Here is a 17090-nt window from a genome sequence, read left to right as displayed (position 1 = left end):
TTTATATACAACAGATGTACCTGTTTACCCATTTTCATGATAATAATTGAGGTGCTTATTCAGCAATGAGATTGTGTCAGGCCAAATTCATCTTTCTTTCTTTCTTTTTTTTTTTTTGCTATCAATAGCTTGTATTAGTCTAGCTGGGAAGTTAATAAATACTTTTGATGGAGATGATTATGGTGGGATGGTGACTCAGACTATTTGATCTGAGTAGGGCCCATATTCTTTATAAAAACACAGATGCTTTGAAGTAGTCAGAAAATTTATAGTTAAGAACTAGTGAAGATTATTCAAAAGGCAAAAATTTATTAACTACATAATCATTGTTCAGAGTCCAAGGCAGCTGTTGGTGACCATACCAGTTAAAGAGAGAGAAGTTTGACTTTAAAATTACCTGCTCTGAATGCAAAATAGTATCATGATGTATGATGCTGGGAAATATAGGGTGCCTATGCATTCCATTCTCTACCTGACCCATAGTATAAATTTCTACTGATCTCTGCACTCTTGGTTTTGTTTTTTTTTTCCTGAGTCCAAGACACCCTTACATAATCCTATAAATACTGTTCTGAGTATCTGCTACACTTTGATCAGAATTGGCATTCAAGATGAAACTTACTTTCCATTCTAGATAACAGGAAGAATATAGGCTGCAGAAGGCTGTTTGAAGCTAAAATGAGACAAAGTTTTTGATATGTTTTATTCACCAAACCTGGGACATAAAAGATGTCTGTTTTTCTATTCTTAAGTGTTCTAAGCACTGGGGAGTGGTTTCAATAACCAATTTCATTGATAGCATTCTCATCTTTAAGTCTTAGAGCCATGGGTTGTAAGAGTCTGTTCCAGGACATGCTAGCTAGTGTCAACTATCATTTATTTAAAAAACTTTTATCAAAGTACATGGTATCATATTCTGGTAACATCTTGTTTTTTGCATTTTTTATTCCACCTTTATTTTCTTAAAATATAATTTATATTAAAACTATAAAAAGCAGTCTCCAGGTGTGCAAGGAAGACAAGGAGGCATCACAAGGAGAGACTCAAATAACTCTTACACAAATTATATGATGGATATTCACCAACCTTCTCTAAGACACAATGAGGTGTTAGGAAAGGGGCTTGCCACCACCCATCTACATAAATAGCCCTTAGGCTACATGTAGACTTTTAAAATAGTTACTTTTTTCCTGGAAAGGTGTTGCTAATGTTCTGTAAGAGATGTTTCCCATAGGAAATGTTTAAATATGGGGGGTGGTTTATGTGATGGTTGTAGTACACCACTGTAATTTGTCATGGATTCTAAATTTAAGTGTTTTTCCAGATGATTATTTTATCTATGAATCTATATTTTTCTGTTTTGTAGATTATTGCTGTTGTAGCACATGAATACTGCAGTTTTTACTGCTTCTTTCTCAATTCCCAAGAGAGCACGTCATGGAAGGAGAAAACCACACTCTGTCCGAATTTATCATCTTAGGATTCTCTGACCTAAATGATTTGCAATTTTTACTCTTTACCATATTTCTTATGATCTACCTCTGTACCCTGGGAGGAAATATTTTCATTATTTTGGTAACATTGGCTGATACACGACTCTATACCCCCATGTATTTTTTCCTGAGGAATTTGGCCTTTCTGGATATCTGCTACACCACCACTAATGTCCCCCAAATGATGGTTCATCTCCTATCAAAGAAGAAAAGCATTTCCTATGGGGGCTGTGTGGCTCAACTTTTTGCATTCCTTTTCTTTGTGGGAGTAGAGTGTCTTTTGCTGGCAGCAATGGCATATGATCGTTACATTGCAATCTGCAAACCTTTAAGGTATTCAGTTATTATGAACAAGGTCCTGTATAGCCAGTTAGCAGCCTCGTGCTGGACTGGTGGTTTCCTCAACTCACTGGTGCACACAGTACTGACATTCCACCTGCCCTTCTGTGGTAACAACAAGATTAATTATTTCTTCTGTGACATCCCCCCTTTGCTGATTTTGTCTTGTGGGGACACTTCCATCAATGAGTTGGTGTTACTATTCATTGGGGTCTTCATTGGATGGGCTCCTTTTCTGGGTATCATCCTTTCCTATCTCTACATTGTCTCTACCATCTTGAGGATCCACTCCTCAGAGGGTAAACAAAAGGCCTTTTCTACCTGTGCATCTCACCTGGTCATTGTCCTTCTCTACTATGGCAGCTCCATCTTCACATATGTACGACCCATCTCATCTTACTCATTGGCAAAAGACCAGCTGATCTCAGTACTGTACAGTGTTGTCACCCCCATGCTAAATCCCATAATTTACACTTTGAGGAATAAGGATATTAGAAAGGCCCTGAGAGCTGTGGGAGAAAATGTAGTAGCCTTCAAACTTCATTTCCCTTGAAATGTAGTGTTTATTTTTCTATCATGATAAATATTAGAATGCAATCTGGTTGTTTTTTTTTTTTTGCCAACATTACTAATTTCAATGATAAAAGGGACAGAGGAGACTGGTTCAAGATGGCAGAGTAGAAGGATGTGCACTCACTCCCTATTGCGAGAGCACCAGAATCACAACTAACTGCTGAACAATCATCGACAGGGAGACACTGGAACTCACCAAAAAAGATACCCCACATCCAAAGACAAAGGAGAAGCCGCAATGAGATGGTCAGAGGGGCGCAATCACAATAAAATCAAATCCCATAACCGCTGGCTGGGTGACTCACAAAATGGAGAACACTTATACCAAAGAAGTCCACCCACTGGAGTGAAGGTTCTGAGCCCCATGTCAGGCTTCCCAACCTGGGGGTCCAGCAATGGGAGGGGGAATTCCTAGAGAATCAGACTTTGAAGCTTAGTGGGATTTGATTGTAGGACTTTGCCAGGACTGGGGGAAACAGAGACTCCACTCTTGGAGGGCACACACAAAGTAGTGTGTGCATCAGGACCCAGGGGAAGGAGCAGTGACCCCATAGGAGACTGAACCAGACCTACCTGCTAGTGTTGGAGGGTCTCCTGCAGAGGTGGGGGGTGGCTGTGGCTCACCATGGGGACAAGGACACTGGCAGCAGAAGTTCTGGGAAGTACTCCTTGGCTTGAGCCCTCCCAGAGTCTGCCGTTAGCCCCACCAAAGAGCTGGGTAGGCTCCAGTGCTGGGTCACCTCAGTCCAAACAACCAACAGGGAGGTAACCCAGCCCCACTCATCAGCAGACAAGTGGATTAAAGTTTTACTGTGCTCTGCCCATCAGAGCTCAACACCCAGCTCTGCCCACCAGAGCTCAACACCCAGCTCTACCCACCACCAGTCCCTCCCATCAGGAAGCTTGCATAAGCCTCTTAGATAGGCTTATCCACCAGAGGGCAGACAGCAGAAGCAAGAAGAACTACAATTCTGCAGCCTGTGGAATGAAAACCACATTCACAGAAAAATAGACAAAATGAAAAGTCAGAGGACTATGTACCAGATGAAGGACCAAGATAAAACCCCATAAAAATAACTAAATGAAGTGGAGGTAGGCAACCTTCCAGAAAAAGAATTCAGAATAATGATAGTGAAGATCACTATTCACTACAAACCAGAAGGGAGTGGCACGATATATTTAAAGTGACGAAAGGGAAGAACCTACAACCAGGATTACTCTACCGGGCAAGGATCTCATTCAGATTTGATGGAGAAATCAAAAGCTTTACAGACAAGCAAAAGCTAAGAGAATTCAGCACCACCAAAGCAGCTCTACAACAAATGCTAAAGGAAATTCTTTAAGTGGGAAACACAAGAGAAGAAAAGGACCTACAAAAACAAACCCAAAACAATTCAGAAAATGGTAATAGGAACATACATATCGATAATTACCTTAAATGTGAATGGATTAAATGCTCCAACCAAAAGACACAGGCTCACTGAATGGATACAAAAACAAGACCCCTATACGTGCTGTCTACAAGAGACCCACTTCAGACCTAGGGACACATACAGACTGAAAGTGAGGGGATGGAAAAAGATATTCCATGCAAATGGAAATCAAAAGAAAGCTGGAGTAGCAATACTCATATCAGATAAAATAGACTTTAAAATAAAGAATGTTACAAGAGACAAGGAAGGACACTACATAATGATCAAGGGATCAATCCAAGAAGAAGATATAACAATTATAAATATATATGCACCCAATATAGGAACACCTCAATACATAAGGCAAATGCTAACAGCTATGAAAGAGGAAATTGACAGTAATAAAATAATAGTGGGGGACTTTAACATCTCACTTACACCAATGGACAGATCATCCAAACAGAAAATTAATCAGGAAACACAAGCTTTAAATGACACAATAGACCAGATAGATTTAAATGATATTTATAGGACATTCCATCCAAAAACAACAAAATACATTTTCTTCTCAAGTGCTCATGGAACATCCTCCAGGATAGATCACATCTTGGGTCACAAATCAAGCCTTGGTAAATTTAATAAAATTGAAATCTTATCAAGTATCTTTTCTGACCACAACACTATGAGATTAGAAATAAATTACAGGGAAAAAACATAAAAAACACAAACACATGGAGGCTAAACAATATGTTACTAAATAACCAAGAGATTACTGAAGAAATCAAAGAGGAAATCAAAAAATACCTAGAGACAAATGGCAATGAAAACACGACCATCCAAAACCTATGGGATGCAGCAAAAGCAGTTCTAAGAGGGAAGTTTAGAGCAATACAATCCTACCTCAAGGAACAAGAAAAATCTCAAATAAACAATCTAACCTTACACTTAAAGGAACTAGAGAAAGAAGAACAAACAAAACCCAAAGTTAGTAGAAAGAAACAAATCATAAAGAACAGAGCAGAAATAAATGAAATAGAAACAAAGAAAACAATAGCAAAGATCAATAAAACTAAAAGCTGGTTTTTTGAGAAGATAAACAAAATGGATAAACCTTTAGCCAGACACATCAAGAAAAAGAGGGAGAGGACTCAAATCAATAAAATTAGAAATGAAAAAGGAGAAGTTACAACAGACACCGCAGAAATACAAAGCATCATAAGAGACTACTACAAGCAACTCTATATACCAATAAAATGGAAAACCTGGAAGAAATGGACAAATTCTTAGAAAGGTATAACCTTCCAAGACTGAACCAGGAAGAAATAGAAAGTATGAACAGATCAATCACAAGTAATGAAATTGAAACTGTGTTTAAAAATCTTCCAACAAACAAAAGTCCAAGACCAGACGGCTTCACAGGTGAATTCTATCAAACATTTAGAGAAGAGCTAACATCCATCCTTCTCAAACTCTTCCAAAAAATTGCAGAGGAAGGAAACTCATTCTACGAGGCCACAATCACACTGATACCGAAACCAGACAGATATACTACAAAAAAAGAAAATTACAGACCAATATCACTGATGAATATAGATGCAAAAATCCTCAACAAAATACTAGCAAATAGAATCCAACAACACATTAAAAGGATCATACACCATGATCAAGTGGGATTTATCCCAGGGATGCAGGAATTCTTCAATATATGCAAATCAATCAATGGGATACACCATATTAACAAACTGAAGAATAAAAACCATATGATCATCTCAATAGATGCAGGAAAGCTTTTGACAAAATTCAACACCCATCTATGATAAATACCCTCCAGAAAGTGGGCATAGAGGGAACCTACCTCAACATAATAAAGGCCATATATGACAAGTCCACAGTAAACATCATTCTCAATGGTGAAAAACTGAAAGCATTTCCTCTAAGATCAGGAACAAGACAAGGATGTCCACTCTCACCACTATTATTCAACATAGTTTTGGAAGTCCTAGCCACAGCAATCAGAGAAGAAAAAGAAATAAAAGGAATCCAAGTTGGAAAAGAAGAAGTAAAACTGTCACTGTTTGCAGATGACATGATACTATACATAGAGAATCCTAAAGATGCCACCAGAAAACTACTAGAGCTAATCAATGAATTTGGTAAAGTTGCAGGATACAAAATTAATGCACAGAAATCTCTTGCATTCCTATACACTAACAATGAAAGGTCAGAAAGAGAAATTAAGGAAACAATCCCATTCACTACTGCAACAAAACGAATAAAATACCGAGGAATAAACCTACCTAATGAGGTAAAAGACCTGTACTCAGAAAACTATAAGACACTGATGAAAGAAAGCAAAGATGACACAAACAGATGGGGAGATATACCATGTTCTTGGATGGGAAGAATCAATACTGTGAAAATGACTATACTACCCAAAGCAATCTACATATTCAGTGCAATCCCTATCAAATTAACAATGGCATTTTTTACAGAACTAGAACAAAAATTCTTAAAATTTGTATGGAGACACAAAGACCCTGAATAGCCAAAGCCATCTTGAGGGAATAAAACGGAGCTGGAGGAATCAGACTCCCTGACTTCAGACTATACTACAAAGCTACAGTAATCAAGACAATATGGTACTGTCACAAAAACAGAGATATAGACCAATGGAACAGGATAGAAAGCCCAGACATAAACCCATGCACCTATGGTCAACTAATCCATGACAAAGGAGGCAAGGATATACAATGGAGAAAAGACAGTCTCTTCAATAAGTTGTGCTGGGAAAACTGGACAGCTACATGTAAAAGAATGAAATTAGAATCCTCCCTAACACCATACACAAAAATAAACTCAAAATGGATTAAAGACCTAAATGTAAGACTGGACACTATAACAGTCTTAGAGGAAAACACAGGAAGAGCACACTTTGACATAAATCACAGCAAGACCTTTTTTGACCCACCTCTTAGAGTAATGGAAATAAAAAGAATAATAAACAAATGGGACCGAATGAAACTTAAAAGCTTTTGCACATCAAAGGAAACCATAAACAAGACGAAAAGACAACCCTCAAAATGGGAGAAAATATTTGCAAATGAAGCAACTGACAAAGGATTAATCTCCAAAATATATAAACAGCTCATGAAGCTCAATATTAAAAAAACAAGCAACCCAATCAAAAAATGGGCCAAAGACCTAAAAAGACATCTCTCCAAAGAAGACATACAGATGGCCAAGAGGCACATGAAAAGCTGCTCAACATCACTAATTATTAGAGGAATGCAAATCAAAACTACAATGAGGTATCATCTCACACCGGTTAGAAAGGGCATCATCAGAAAATCTACAAACAACAAATGCTGGAGAGGGTGTGGAGAAAAGGGCACCCTCTTGCACTGTTGGTGGGAATGTAAATTGATACAGCCACTATGGAGAACAGTAGGGAGGTTCCTTAAAAAACTAAAAATAGAATTACCATATGACCCAGCAATCCTACTACTGGGCATATACCCAGAGAAAACCATAATTCAAAAAGACACAGGCACCCCAATGTTCATTGCAGCACTATTTACAGTAGGTAGGTCATGGAAGCTACCTAAATGCCCACTGACAGACAAATGGGTAAAGAAGTTGTAGTACATATATACAATGGAATATTACTCAGCCATAAAAAGGAACGAAACTGGTCATTTGTAGAGACGTGGATGGATGTAGGGACTGTCATACAGAGTGAAGTAAGTCAGAAAGAGAAAAATAAATATCGTATATTAATGCATATATGTGGAATCTAGAAAAGTGGTACAGATGAACCGGTTTGCAAGGTGGTGGAATGAATACAGTTTTTCTACTGAGACTTCCCAAATAATGCTTATGTTAGTCTGCCTTAATTTAGATTCCATAAAATGATCATTTCATTTCAATTTTGGACAGAATCAAAACAAACATTCTAAATTCTACATTATGCCTGAGGAGTATGGACTTGCATAGAAAAGAACAAATCAAGATGAAATGAGTTATCTCAACTTCAGCTCTGAGGACATTTCAGATTTTTCATTAGATGCAGAGAACAAATTCTGATGTATCTTCATCTGGAAAAGACCACGTCATAGTCCCTGCACTCTTTTGTATGTTCTTCACTTCTTTACATATGTGGCATATATCCATCTTCTTTGAGCAATCATCTACAAATAACTCTACTTCCCATGTCATGATGCTTCTATGCTTCTTAAGTTAGTACACACTTTCACAAAACAGCCTTGCATACACAGTAAAATTCAGAAGGATAAAAACATCTTAATTTTTGAAGAGATATAAAATATTCAGTTCACATTCTATTCAAATTTAGAACGAGGAACACAACATACATTTATGAAGAAAGACAAGCACATGGTTTTTAATTCTATGCCATTTTCATGTTTAAAAAATAGTGAGATTAAGAAGAAGACAAATAGGAGGAGTAAAAGGTAAAATGAACAAGATAGAAAAAAGGGTGAGGGGAGAGAAAAATAAAAGAAAGAAGAGAGCAAAATAAATGAAGGACAGGAGAAAGAACCTAAAAGCATAAGAGTCCTATAGTTATCTGAGAAAGAGAGAGAAAGAAAGACAGAGGAAAGAAAGGCTAACTGAATTGACATAGAAAGCAGGAAATAGGAATTCTCTGGTGGTCCAGTTGTTAGGACTTGGCACTTTCACTGGGGTTTGATCCCTGGTTAGGGAACTAAGATTCCGCAAGCCGTGCAGCATGACCAAAAATAAATAAATAAATAAAATAAAATAAAAATGAAAGAAAGAAAAAAAAGGAGTAAAGGAATATAGGAAATATATAATTTCTCTACTTATGTTCAGAAAGCCTATTTATCGTAATGGCACAAATAATAACTTTAGATTCTTTGCAGTATTTCAACAGATACCATACATAAAGGGTGTTTTACTTACTTCTGCCAAGAATCTCTATAAAACACTTAATCCTTAAATGTAAATTAAACAAATTTATTCTCACTGTTCATTCTTTCCTGTTTGATCATCATTTTCCCAAATCCTTCCCTTTTCTTTATCTGTAGAACTCAGTTTATAATTCATCATTTTTAGTTTTTATTAAATATATTGCTCTAAGTGATATTTTTTTGCATTTACTAGGTGTTAGGCTTTTCAAGGATAAGAGCTGTCTCTTCTCTTTTATATTCTCATCACTTCCTTTTGCTTATGACCAACAAAAGGCTCTGCCCCATATTTATTATTAAAAAGTTAATCTAGTTGTCTCACGAGCACACCAAAGAAGGGTATAAATTGATACTTATCGAAGAGAAATATGGAGAGAATAAGTCTCTGGAGAGAAAAATCCCAAGACATTAATGCCCAAGATGCCACTGGCCCTATATGGCTAAAAACTGTTTTCTTGATCACAAATATTCATTGCTTACTTTCTATGTTGCCATGTCCTCTGATAAAGTGGAGGAGTATTTTGTGAGTTTAGCATCACATTCAAGGAAATAGTGTGGATAGATTGTAGGTTAGATGTTTGAAAGAAGACAAATCTGACCTCTTGAGGGTAGCTTTCATAGCTGACAAACATTGAACAGGTAATCACAATCCATTAGTTAATTCAGTAAATATAGAGAGTGCACAAAAAATGTTCCAGACACTGTTTTAGGTGCTGGGTTGCAGTAGTGAATAAAATAGACAATAGTTTTGTGGGAGCTTTTTTTTTTTTTTTTGAGATTGCATTTAAATAAAATAGAAATAAATAAAATAAAATGAATTTAAAAGACAGCATGTTTAATAAAATTTAATACACCAGATTAAGATAAGTGCCACTGATAACAACATAGCAAGAAAGGATACGCTTTTTTTGTTGTTGTTGTAACTTAACATAGGGCAATAAGAGAAATCCACACTGAGGAGGTAGCTTTTGGACGAAGACCTGAAATAGCTGTGGGAATTAGATGTGTGGATTTATCAAGTGTAAGAATGCTTCATACAAGTGGAGAGCTGGTGCACAGACCTTGAGAAGAGGATGTAATTAGTGTGTTTTAGCAGCAACAATAGAGATCAGCGTGGCTGAGTAATCAAGGGTGGACTGGAAGTGGAAGCTTGGAACATTAGGCTTATATTTAACAGAGTAATCCTGGATGCTGACTTGAGAATAGTGGGATGGATAAGAGTGGAAATAAGATTATTCCAATAATCCAAATGAGTGATGATGGTGATTTGCACAAATAGAATCACATAGGAGGTAGTAAGAAAGGAATTTTGCATCTATATTCATGAAACAGATTAGTCTGCAATTTTCCTTTCTGTTAAGTCCTTTTTCAAGTGTTGGTATCAAGGTTATGCTAGCCTAATAAAAGAAGTTGAGAAGTATTCCCTTTTTCTTTCTTTAGGAGAATATGTATAAGTTGCTATTATTTCCTCCTTAACTATTTGGTAGAATTCACCTGTGAAATCTGGGTTTGGTGTTTTCTTTTGGGGAAGATCTTAAATAGCAGCTCCAGTTTCTTATGTATATATCAAACTATTCAAATTTTCTTTCTTTTACTGTCAGTTTGAGTAATTTACTTTTGGTTTGAAGTAATTTGTAAATTTCATCTACATTATTAAATTTACTGGCATAAAGTGGTTCATAATGATCTCCTATAATTTTTGACATTGAGAATGTCTATAGTGATATTACGTTTTAAACTGATAATTTGAGTTCTTTCTTTCTCTCTTTAATAGTCTTACTGGAGTTTATCACTTTCACCAATCTTTTCAAATAACTAAGTTTTGACTTTATTGACTTTTCTTTGTTGCACTTTCGTTTTCTATTTTAATGATTCATGTTATTATTTTCATTATTTCCTTTCTTCTACTTTCTTTAGGTTTGAGTTGCTGATTTTATTCATTCATTCATTCATTCATTCAGCCTCTTGAGATGAAACCTTAGGGTATTGATTTTCAATATTCTTTTCTTTTCTTTGCCTGAGACGCACGGCTTGTGGGATTTTATTTCTCCAACCAGGGATTGAACCCCGGGCCCTCTGCAGTGAAAAAAACCATAAAATATTTGGAATAAATTTCACCAAAAAATGTGAAAGCTCTCTACACTGAAAACTACAAAACATTGCTGAGAGAAATTTGAAAAGCACAAATAAATAGAGAGATATAACATGTTAATCCACATCATGTAACCTCAACTGGGATGATATTGCTCCTAAGAGGGTGAAAATTGGCTTTTGGGCTACAAAAAATCTTAGATATTACAATGTCCCTCCAAAGGCCACAGTCCATAAACACATATATTGTATATCTGAGGTATTAAAATTTTGTAGGGATGGGATGATTAAGAAAAAAAGTATCAAAAAATCTGTCTTCTTGCTCTTAACTCTGAGATTTCCAGGCTTTCCTGATATCTTTCTGCTCAGTCATGAAGACTAAGAAGAACAAGTCCTGGTGCCCAGCCCAACAACCCTCTGTCACTTCACTTCAGTAACAGTTCACTTATCAATATTTTCAAGATACCTCCTAACTTTCTTACTAAGTTATTGGTGCCGAAGAGGAATGGAGAGTAGTGTCATAAGCTTAACATGATCTAATATCTCAACTATACTGATAACTATGGATAGTTTGAATTTAAATTCCCAGTTCATTCTTTATCAGCGACCTCTCCAGTTCCTAAATTGCTAGACAAATCAACATTCAAGGAAAAATTTGTTTCATATTGTAGAGTGTTTTAGAGTTATTTTAAAAGATATGGTGGAGAACATGCCCAATGTTCACCTTTTGATAGGGTTTTCCAACATTTTTGTCTTCTATTTTTTTCTGATTAAAATTAAAATATTTGTTTCAGAATATTTAAAAAATATAGAAAATAAAATAAAAACATTAAAAATCCTTAATGTCTCCATCTGAGAAAACCTCTACTAATGGTTTGGCATATGCTCTTCTAATCAATCTTCCATGCACAAAATATTCAAAATGGGGATCAGAAAGTATATGTTATAATCTGTTTTTTCCTTAGGTACCATATTTTGATAATATCTCATGGCAATAAATATTCTCCTGAAACATGATGTTTGAATTATATACAAGTCTTCATATGAATACAGCAAACTTTTTATATATCCACCCTTATTAATGGGTATGTTTATTTATTTTTGTTATGATAAATTTCTGTAATAAGCATACTAAATTAGACTCCCTGATTTTGGGGTTAATTTTCCTGTATTTTACTAAACTTTTAAAGAGACTCATCCTAATAATTTAGAGACCCCCTGGTGCTGGTCATCATTCTGGAAAATTCAAGAGCCATTTGGCTAATGTAGGGTTCAGTGTCTGTGTGGACAAATTATTGTAAGTGCTGTGTAGAGAAGAGCGCTCAAAATCTCTGAGCACTTTCTACCCAGAATCTAATCTACTCTTTACATGAATTCTCTGCGATAAGTAATGCTATCATTCCCACTTTCCAGATGAAAACACTGAGTTGCAGCAAAATAAACATCTGATAGAGTTATGCAGCCATCAGGTGAAAAAAAAAGACAAATTTGATTGGTCCCAAACTAATATACTTTCAATTGAGTAGCTGAAAATTACAATATTCTATTTCTTTGCTAAGACTTTCTATTATTCCACATATTTTATGAGTGTTTTCAAGTGCTTGTTCAAACATTTTTATTTCTGCTTTTATCAGATAATCTAACATCTGTGTTTTCTCAGTTGGGTATCTTTTCTTACATAAGTTGAAAACTTTTATTATTCTTTGTATGCTGAATATTTTCAGATTGTATCATAATTCCTTTGAATATTACACATGAGACTCTAGGTCTTGTTTAAATCCTATGGGAAGTGTCAGTGTCTTTGTTTTAGCAGGCAGTTAACCTGAGTTTAAGTCTCAGGTTCCAACCTACCTCTTGTGGACTACAGTTGCAATGTTAGTTCAATTTTCAAAGCTTTTGCAGTGTTCTTCAGATCTGTCTCACTGATTATCCCATTCAGTAATCAGTTTGGAACCTGGAAGTTCAATTCTTGAAGTTTTTGCTATGCTATTTAGTATCAGATCCACACACGTGAGACTTGCTATCTCTCTCTTATCTCCCTGGTAGTATCTAGTTCTATGGTCCTCTATCTAGAACCTAGAGCTCTAGCTAGTGCTCTGCCATGCACTTTCTCAGTTGCACTCAGTCTGTGGAGAAGAAGGAGGTGGAAAGACAGAGAAAAAAAAATCAGTGGGGTTGGTTCCACTCTCATGAAACTGCAGCTGTACAGAATGGAAAGTCAGGTTCCCTTACATGAGAGGTTTGACTCTTGTGGGTTCTACTCCCACTGCTGCCACTGTCACTGCTTTCATGGAATGGGCTGGGCATGAAAAAACAGAGAGAAGAGAAAAAGTAACAGGAGTTGATCTGTAACATCAGCTTTCATGTGGGTCTCCAGCCAGACCGCCTTAAGAGTTGAACTGCAGCATCAGCTCTCCCTGGATCCCCAGCCTGCCAGCGCACCTGCAGATTTTGGATTTACCAGCCTCCATAATCACATGAACCAATTTCGTAAATAAATCTCTCTATAGATACACAACCTATTGGTGTTACCGAGTCCAAGCTCGCTCTGCTCACCACACGACAGGCCAATAAATGGGGAGACAGGTGCTGAGGCAAGGAATAGGCAGACTGAGAGGATGGCGGGCTAGTGTACACAAAAAACCATCTTATGGGGTCTGGATGCCAGTTTCTTTTATAGAACAAAGAATGGGAGGAGGCCAGGAAATAAAGTAAAAGGGCCATTAGTTTTGCCTGGCTTGGCCAGCACTGGGGAGGGGATATGTTAATTTCTTCTTTTCTGCAGCCATTCACAGGTGGGCAGGGTCAGATTGTCTCCCTATGAGCTGAACAAAGGCAATTTAGTAACATTTTGGCAGAGGGGCAGGGTTCCCTCTGGCAGGCCATTCTGTATGCTTACAGCTATAGACAGTGATTATAATAAAAAAGCAACGAAAAGCAAAGGTTAACAAAGAAACAGATCCAATATGGAGTCAGAATTGGCTCTTCCCTGTTATATTGGTTCTGGAAATTCTCTAGAGCATCTAGACGAATGCAGATTTTGGTATTCCTCATTCTGAACATTAGGAATTCATTTTCATGCTCCTTGAGCCAGAGAATCTCGGAGGGCTTCTCCTAGAGCTCTCTGTGACTGTGATATGGTGTTAACTGTTTTACTTCTGCTTCTGATTGTGTTAAGCTCAGGCTGGGGTATTGCCGAGGGATAATGGTAAACACTGACAATTTGGTGGCAATTTGAATTCTAGTATTCTTCCCCAATCCACCTGCAAATATTTATTTTTCAGGATGCTCAAATAGCTTCTCCTTGCTTTCTGTTCAGGTTTTACAGCTGCATTTCATAGAAGAGATTGAGTGAGTGTGTTTATGCCATCATCCAGGGAACTAGAACGGGTATTTTGAAATTTGACTGACATTCGTTGAAACAGAAAAGTCAGGGCTTATTTCTTCCAGATTTTACCGTACTGTTTTCAACTCTGTCAGTATTGGAAGGGAATGACTATAACAGCAATTGTCGGTGGGTACAGAAATAGCTGTGAGGTGGTGGAAGCACCACCAGATTACAATCAGTAGACTTGAGTTTGAAGTTGGACATTACTGTTAAATACCAGTGCAATCTTAGTTAAGACTGTTATTCCTTAATTTCTGTTAAATGAACATAACTTTCAAAAATGCAAAAGTAATTTTTGAAATAAACAACTGTAGAAAACAACACATTGTTATTTGGGTGGCAGATTAATGAGAGCTAACATCTCTTGCATGCTTATTGTGTGTGACACTATTTAATGTGATTAGTGTATATTAACCTATTTGATATTCACAACAGTCACATGAGAGAGGCACTATTACTATCTTATTTTACAGATAAACCACTGAGCCACAAAATTGCTAATTAGCTTTCCTAAGGTCACATATCTAATAACAATGGTGGGCCATTGTTTAAACTCAAGCAATCTGAATCTAAAAGCTGTGTTCTTAACTGATGTATATAGTACACTGAGAATGAGCAGCATGGTTTATAGCTTTCATGGAATAGTTAAAAAGAATGAGGGATTGAATCAGTCTATTTGAAATATTTCATTAGATCATTTAATCACAAAACAAAAAAGAATTTGAAATTTTGGAGTTTGAATTCCTTCTTCTAATATACAGAGTAGGTAACTAGAATAACTTTGGAGGCCCCTACAGTGTTTATTTTCTCACTGAGACTCCAGATTATGGCAATCACTAATCTGTACTAAACCTTGTACCAAAAAACAATCCAGTCATTTCACAAAGATCAAGCAGCAGCTGCTTAGAGCCATCATTTTGCAGTTTCCAAGCAATTAAAACTTGTCTCCTTGGAAATTGGCTGTTGTCAAGCAAGGTCTTGTTCTACTAAGGCCACTAGGGGGCTCATTAGAAAACTTCCAGATAATTGTATTACTAAAATGTTATGAATGTTTGCACAAAGTGAGTAAGTACATAATTGTTTAAGTGCCTCAAAACTATTTTCCCTGAAGAGCAAGATGATTTATCAGGGCATACATACTAAACACTTTCAAGGTTGTCTCCAGAGGTCCCAGCTTTGTTAGGCAATCGCTGGTGCTTCTATCTAATATTGCTTCTATGTCAATTTTGCCAAGGTTTTAACAATTTCACAACTTAACTCCTGGAAGAGGCCTCTGGGGGCAGGCTGCTTAACAAAGAACATTGAGATAAACTTTCTTCAAAGTTTAAGCCCTCCCCAAGGAAAAAGAGATTGGTAACTACACACAAAACACCACTCAACTGTAAAGTAAAGGGTCATTACTATTGAAAAAGGAAGACACTTTAGGAAAACTCGAGGGTGTTTTATTTTCTCCAAGAGCCACTAAATGTGAATGAATGAGAACTAGAACCTTGTTAATATCAACTCTCTATATATTCATTCAACCATTCATTCACTTATTCATTCATTCCATTCAATTAGTTATTCTGATATCTTGGATCATTGTTATAATGGCTTTCCATAGCCAAAGTTCTAATTCAACCAAGTTGAATAATAATTTAGGTAATATAACTATGAAGAATGTGTCTCATTTTGTAACATAGAAGCTTTTTGCCACTTGATATTTCTATTGCAGCATTTTGAATATTTTTTTTCAATTTTATAATGAAATCTCATGCTTTTCTACAGTTTACTGCTATTTGTGAGTCATAGTATAGATTTTTCATATTTCAATACAATTTACTGTTGGGATTACAAGTTTATGTCTGATATTTGTTACTAGAGTATCTATAAATTCTTTTGATCTAGCTTTGAAAGCTATACGCATTATATATATATAATGTCATATACAGATTACAAATATATATACATATAGATACATTTAATAAAATTGTGTATTTGGAGTATTTCTTTAGATTATTCCGGCTCATGACACATGTATTATCACAATTAAGGATCTACAAGAAGTGAGATTCTGAGCTAAGGAAGAATAAGTTTAGATAAAAACAGGACAGTGATAATAGAAATTATCTCCTATCTCTATAGCTGCATCATTTTATTCCAAACTCATCCTTAAGTTGCCTTGCTCTAGAACTTCTTCTATGATTACATTTGAAATAGTTAAATTAACCACCACTATTCCCTTCCCTCAAGTTCTCTGTTTTGTTGTGTATCGAGAAATTGATAACTAAGGATGTATATATATGTATAACTGAATCACTTTGCTGTACATTAGAAATTAACACTGTGTTGTAAATCAATTTACCTCAATAAAAGAAATTAAAAAAAGAAATTAATAACTGTTTATTTGGAGGAGATAGATGGATGTGGTAAAGGGATAAGAAGAATAGATTCCATCATACATCTTTCATATACTTTATTTTCTAAAATATGTGAAAGTATCATCTATTCAATGATACTAAACTACATCCATAATTAAATAAATGATTTCATGGCAGAAGTACATTATGCAAGGGCATTCTCATGTTATTAATTGGCATAGGACATATACTTTTATCCCTTTCAAAATGGCAGAGAGCATGTATAAAAATTGTGTTAATACGACATCATTTCATTCAAATGGGAATTATCTGCTTTCTTAATTTTAATCTGGTTTAATTTAAAAATCATAAATCAAATTCTTAATATCTAACTGACCATTGTCTGTCCCCACTAGTCTCCTGGTGTGCACTTTAAGATATAAACAAATTTAATATTAGTCTAAACAAACAAAGCAGTAAAAATCTTACTGATTTTTATTAATATATTT

At 35.9% G+C, this 17090-nt stretch overlaps 1 protein-coding gene across 1 annotated transcript; it reads left to right on the top strand.

The window, feature by feature from the left end:
* The first annotated feature begins 1437 nt into the window (after window positions 1–1437).
* Window positions 1438–2385, top strand: LOC133094360 (olfactory receptor 5V1). The gene has a single exon (XM_061194899.1). It carries the CDS (start codon window positions 1438–1440, stop codon window positions 2383–2385), a length of 948 nt encoding a protein of 315 aa, XP_061050882.1.
* Window positions 2386–17090: the final 14705 nt, after the last annotated feature.

Source organism: Eubalaena glacialis, chromosome 7, assembly GCF_028564815.1.
Source record: "Eubalaena glacialis isolate mEubGla1 chromosome 7, mEubGla1.1.hap2.+ XY, whole genome shotgun sequence".
Classification (NCBI taxonomy): domain Eukaryota; kingdom Metazoa; phylum Chordata; class Mammalia; order Artiodactyla; family Balaenidae; genus Eubalaena; species Eubalaena glacialis.
The sequence above is the reverse complement of the archived record's forward strand: the minus strand, read 5'-3'. Positions and strand labels throughout refer to the sequence as shown.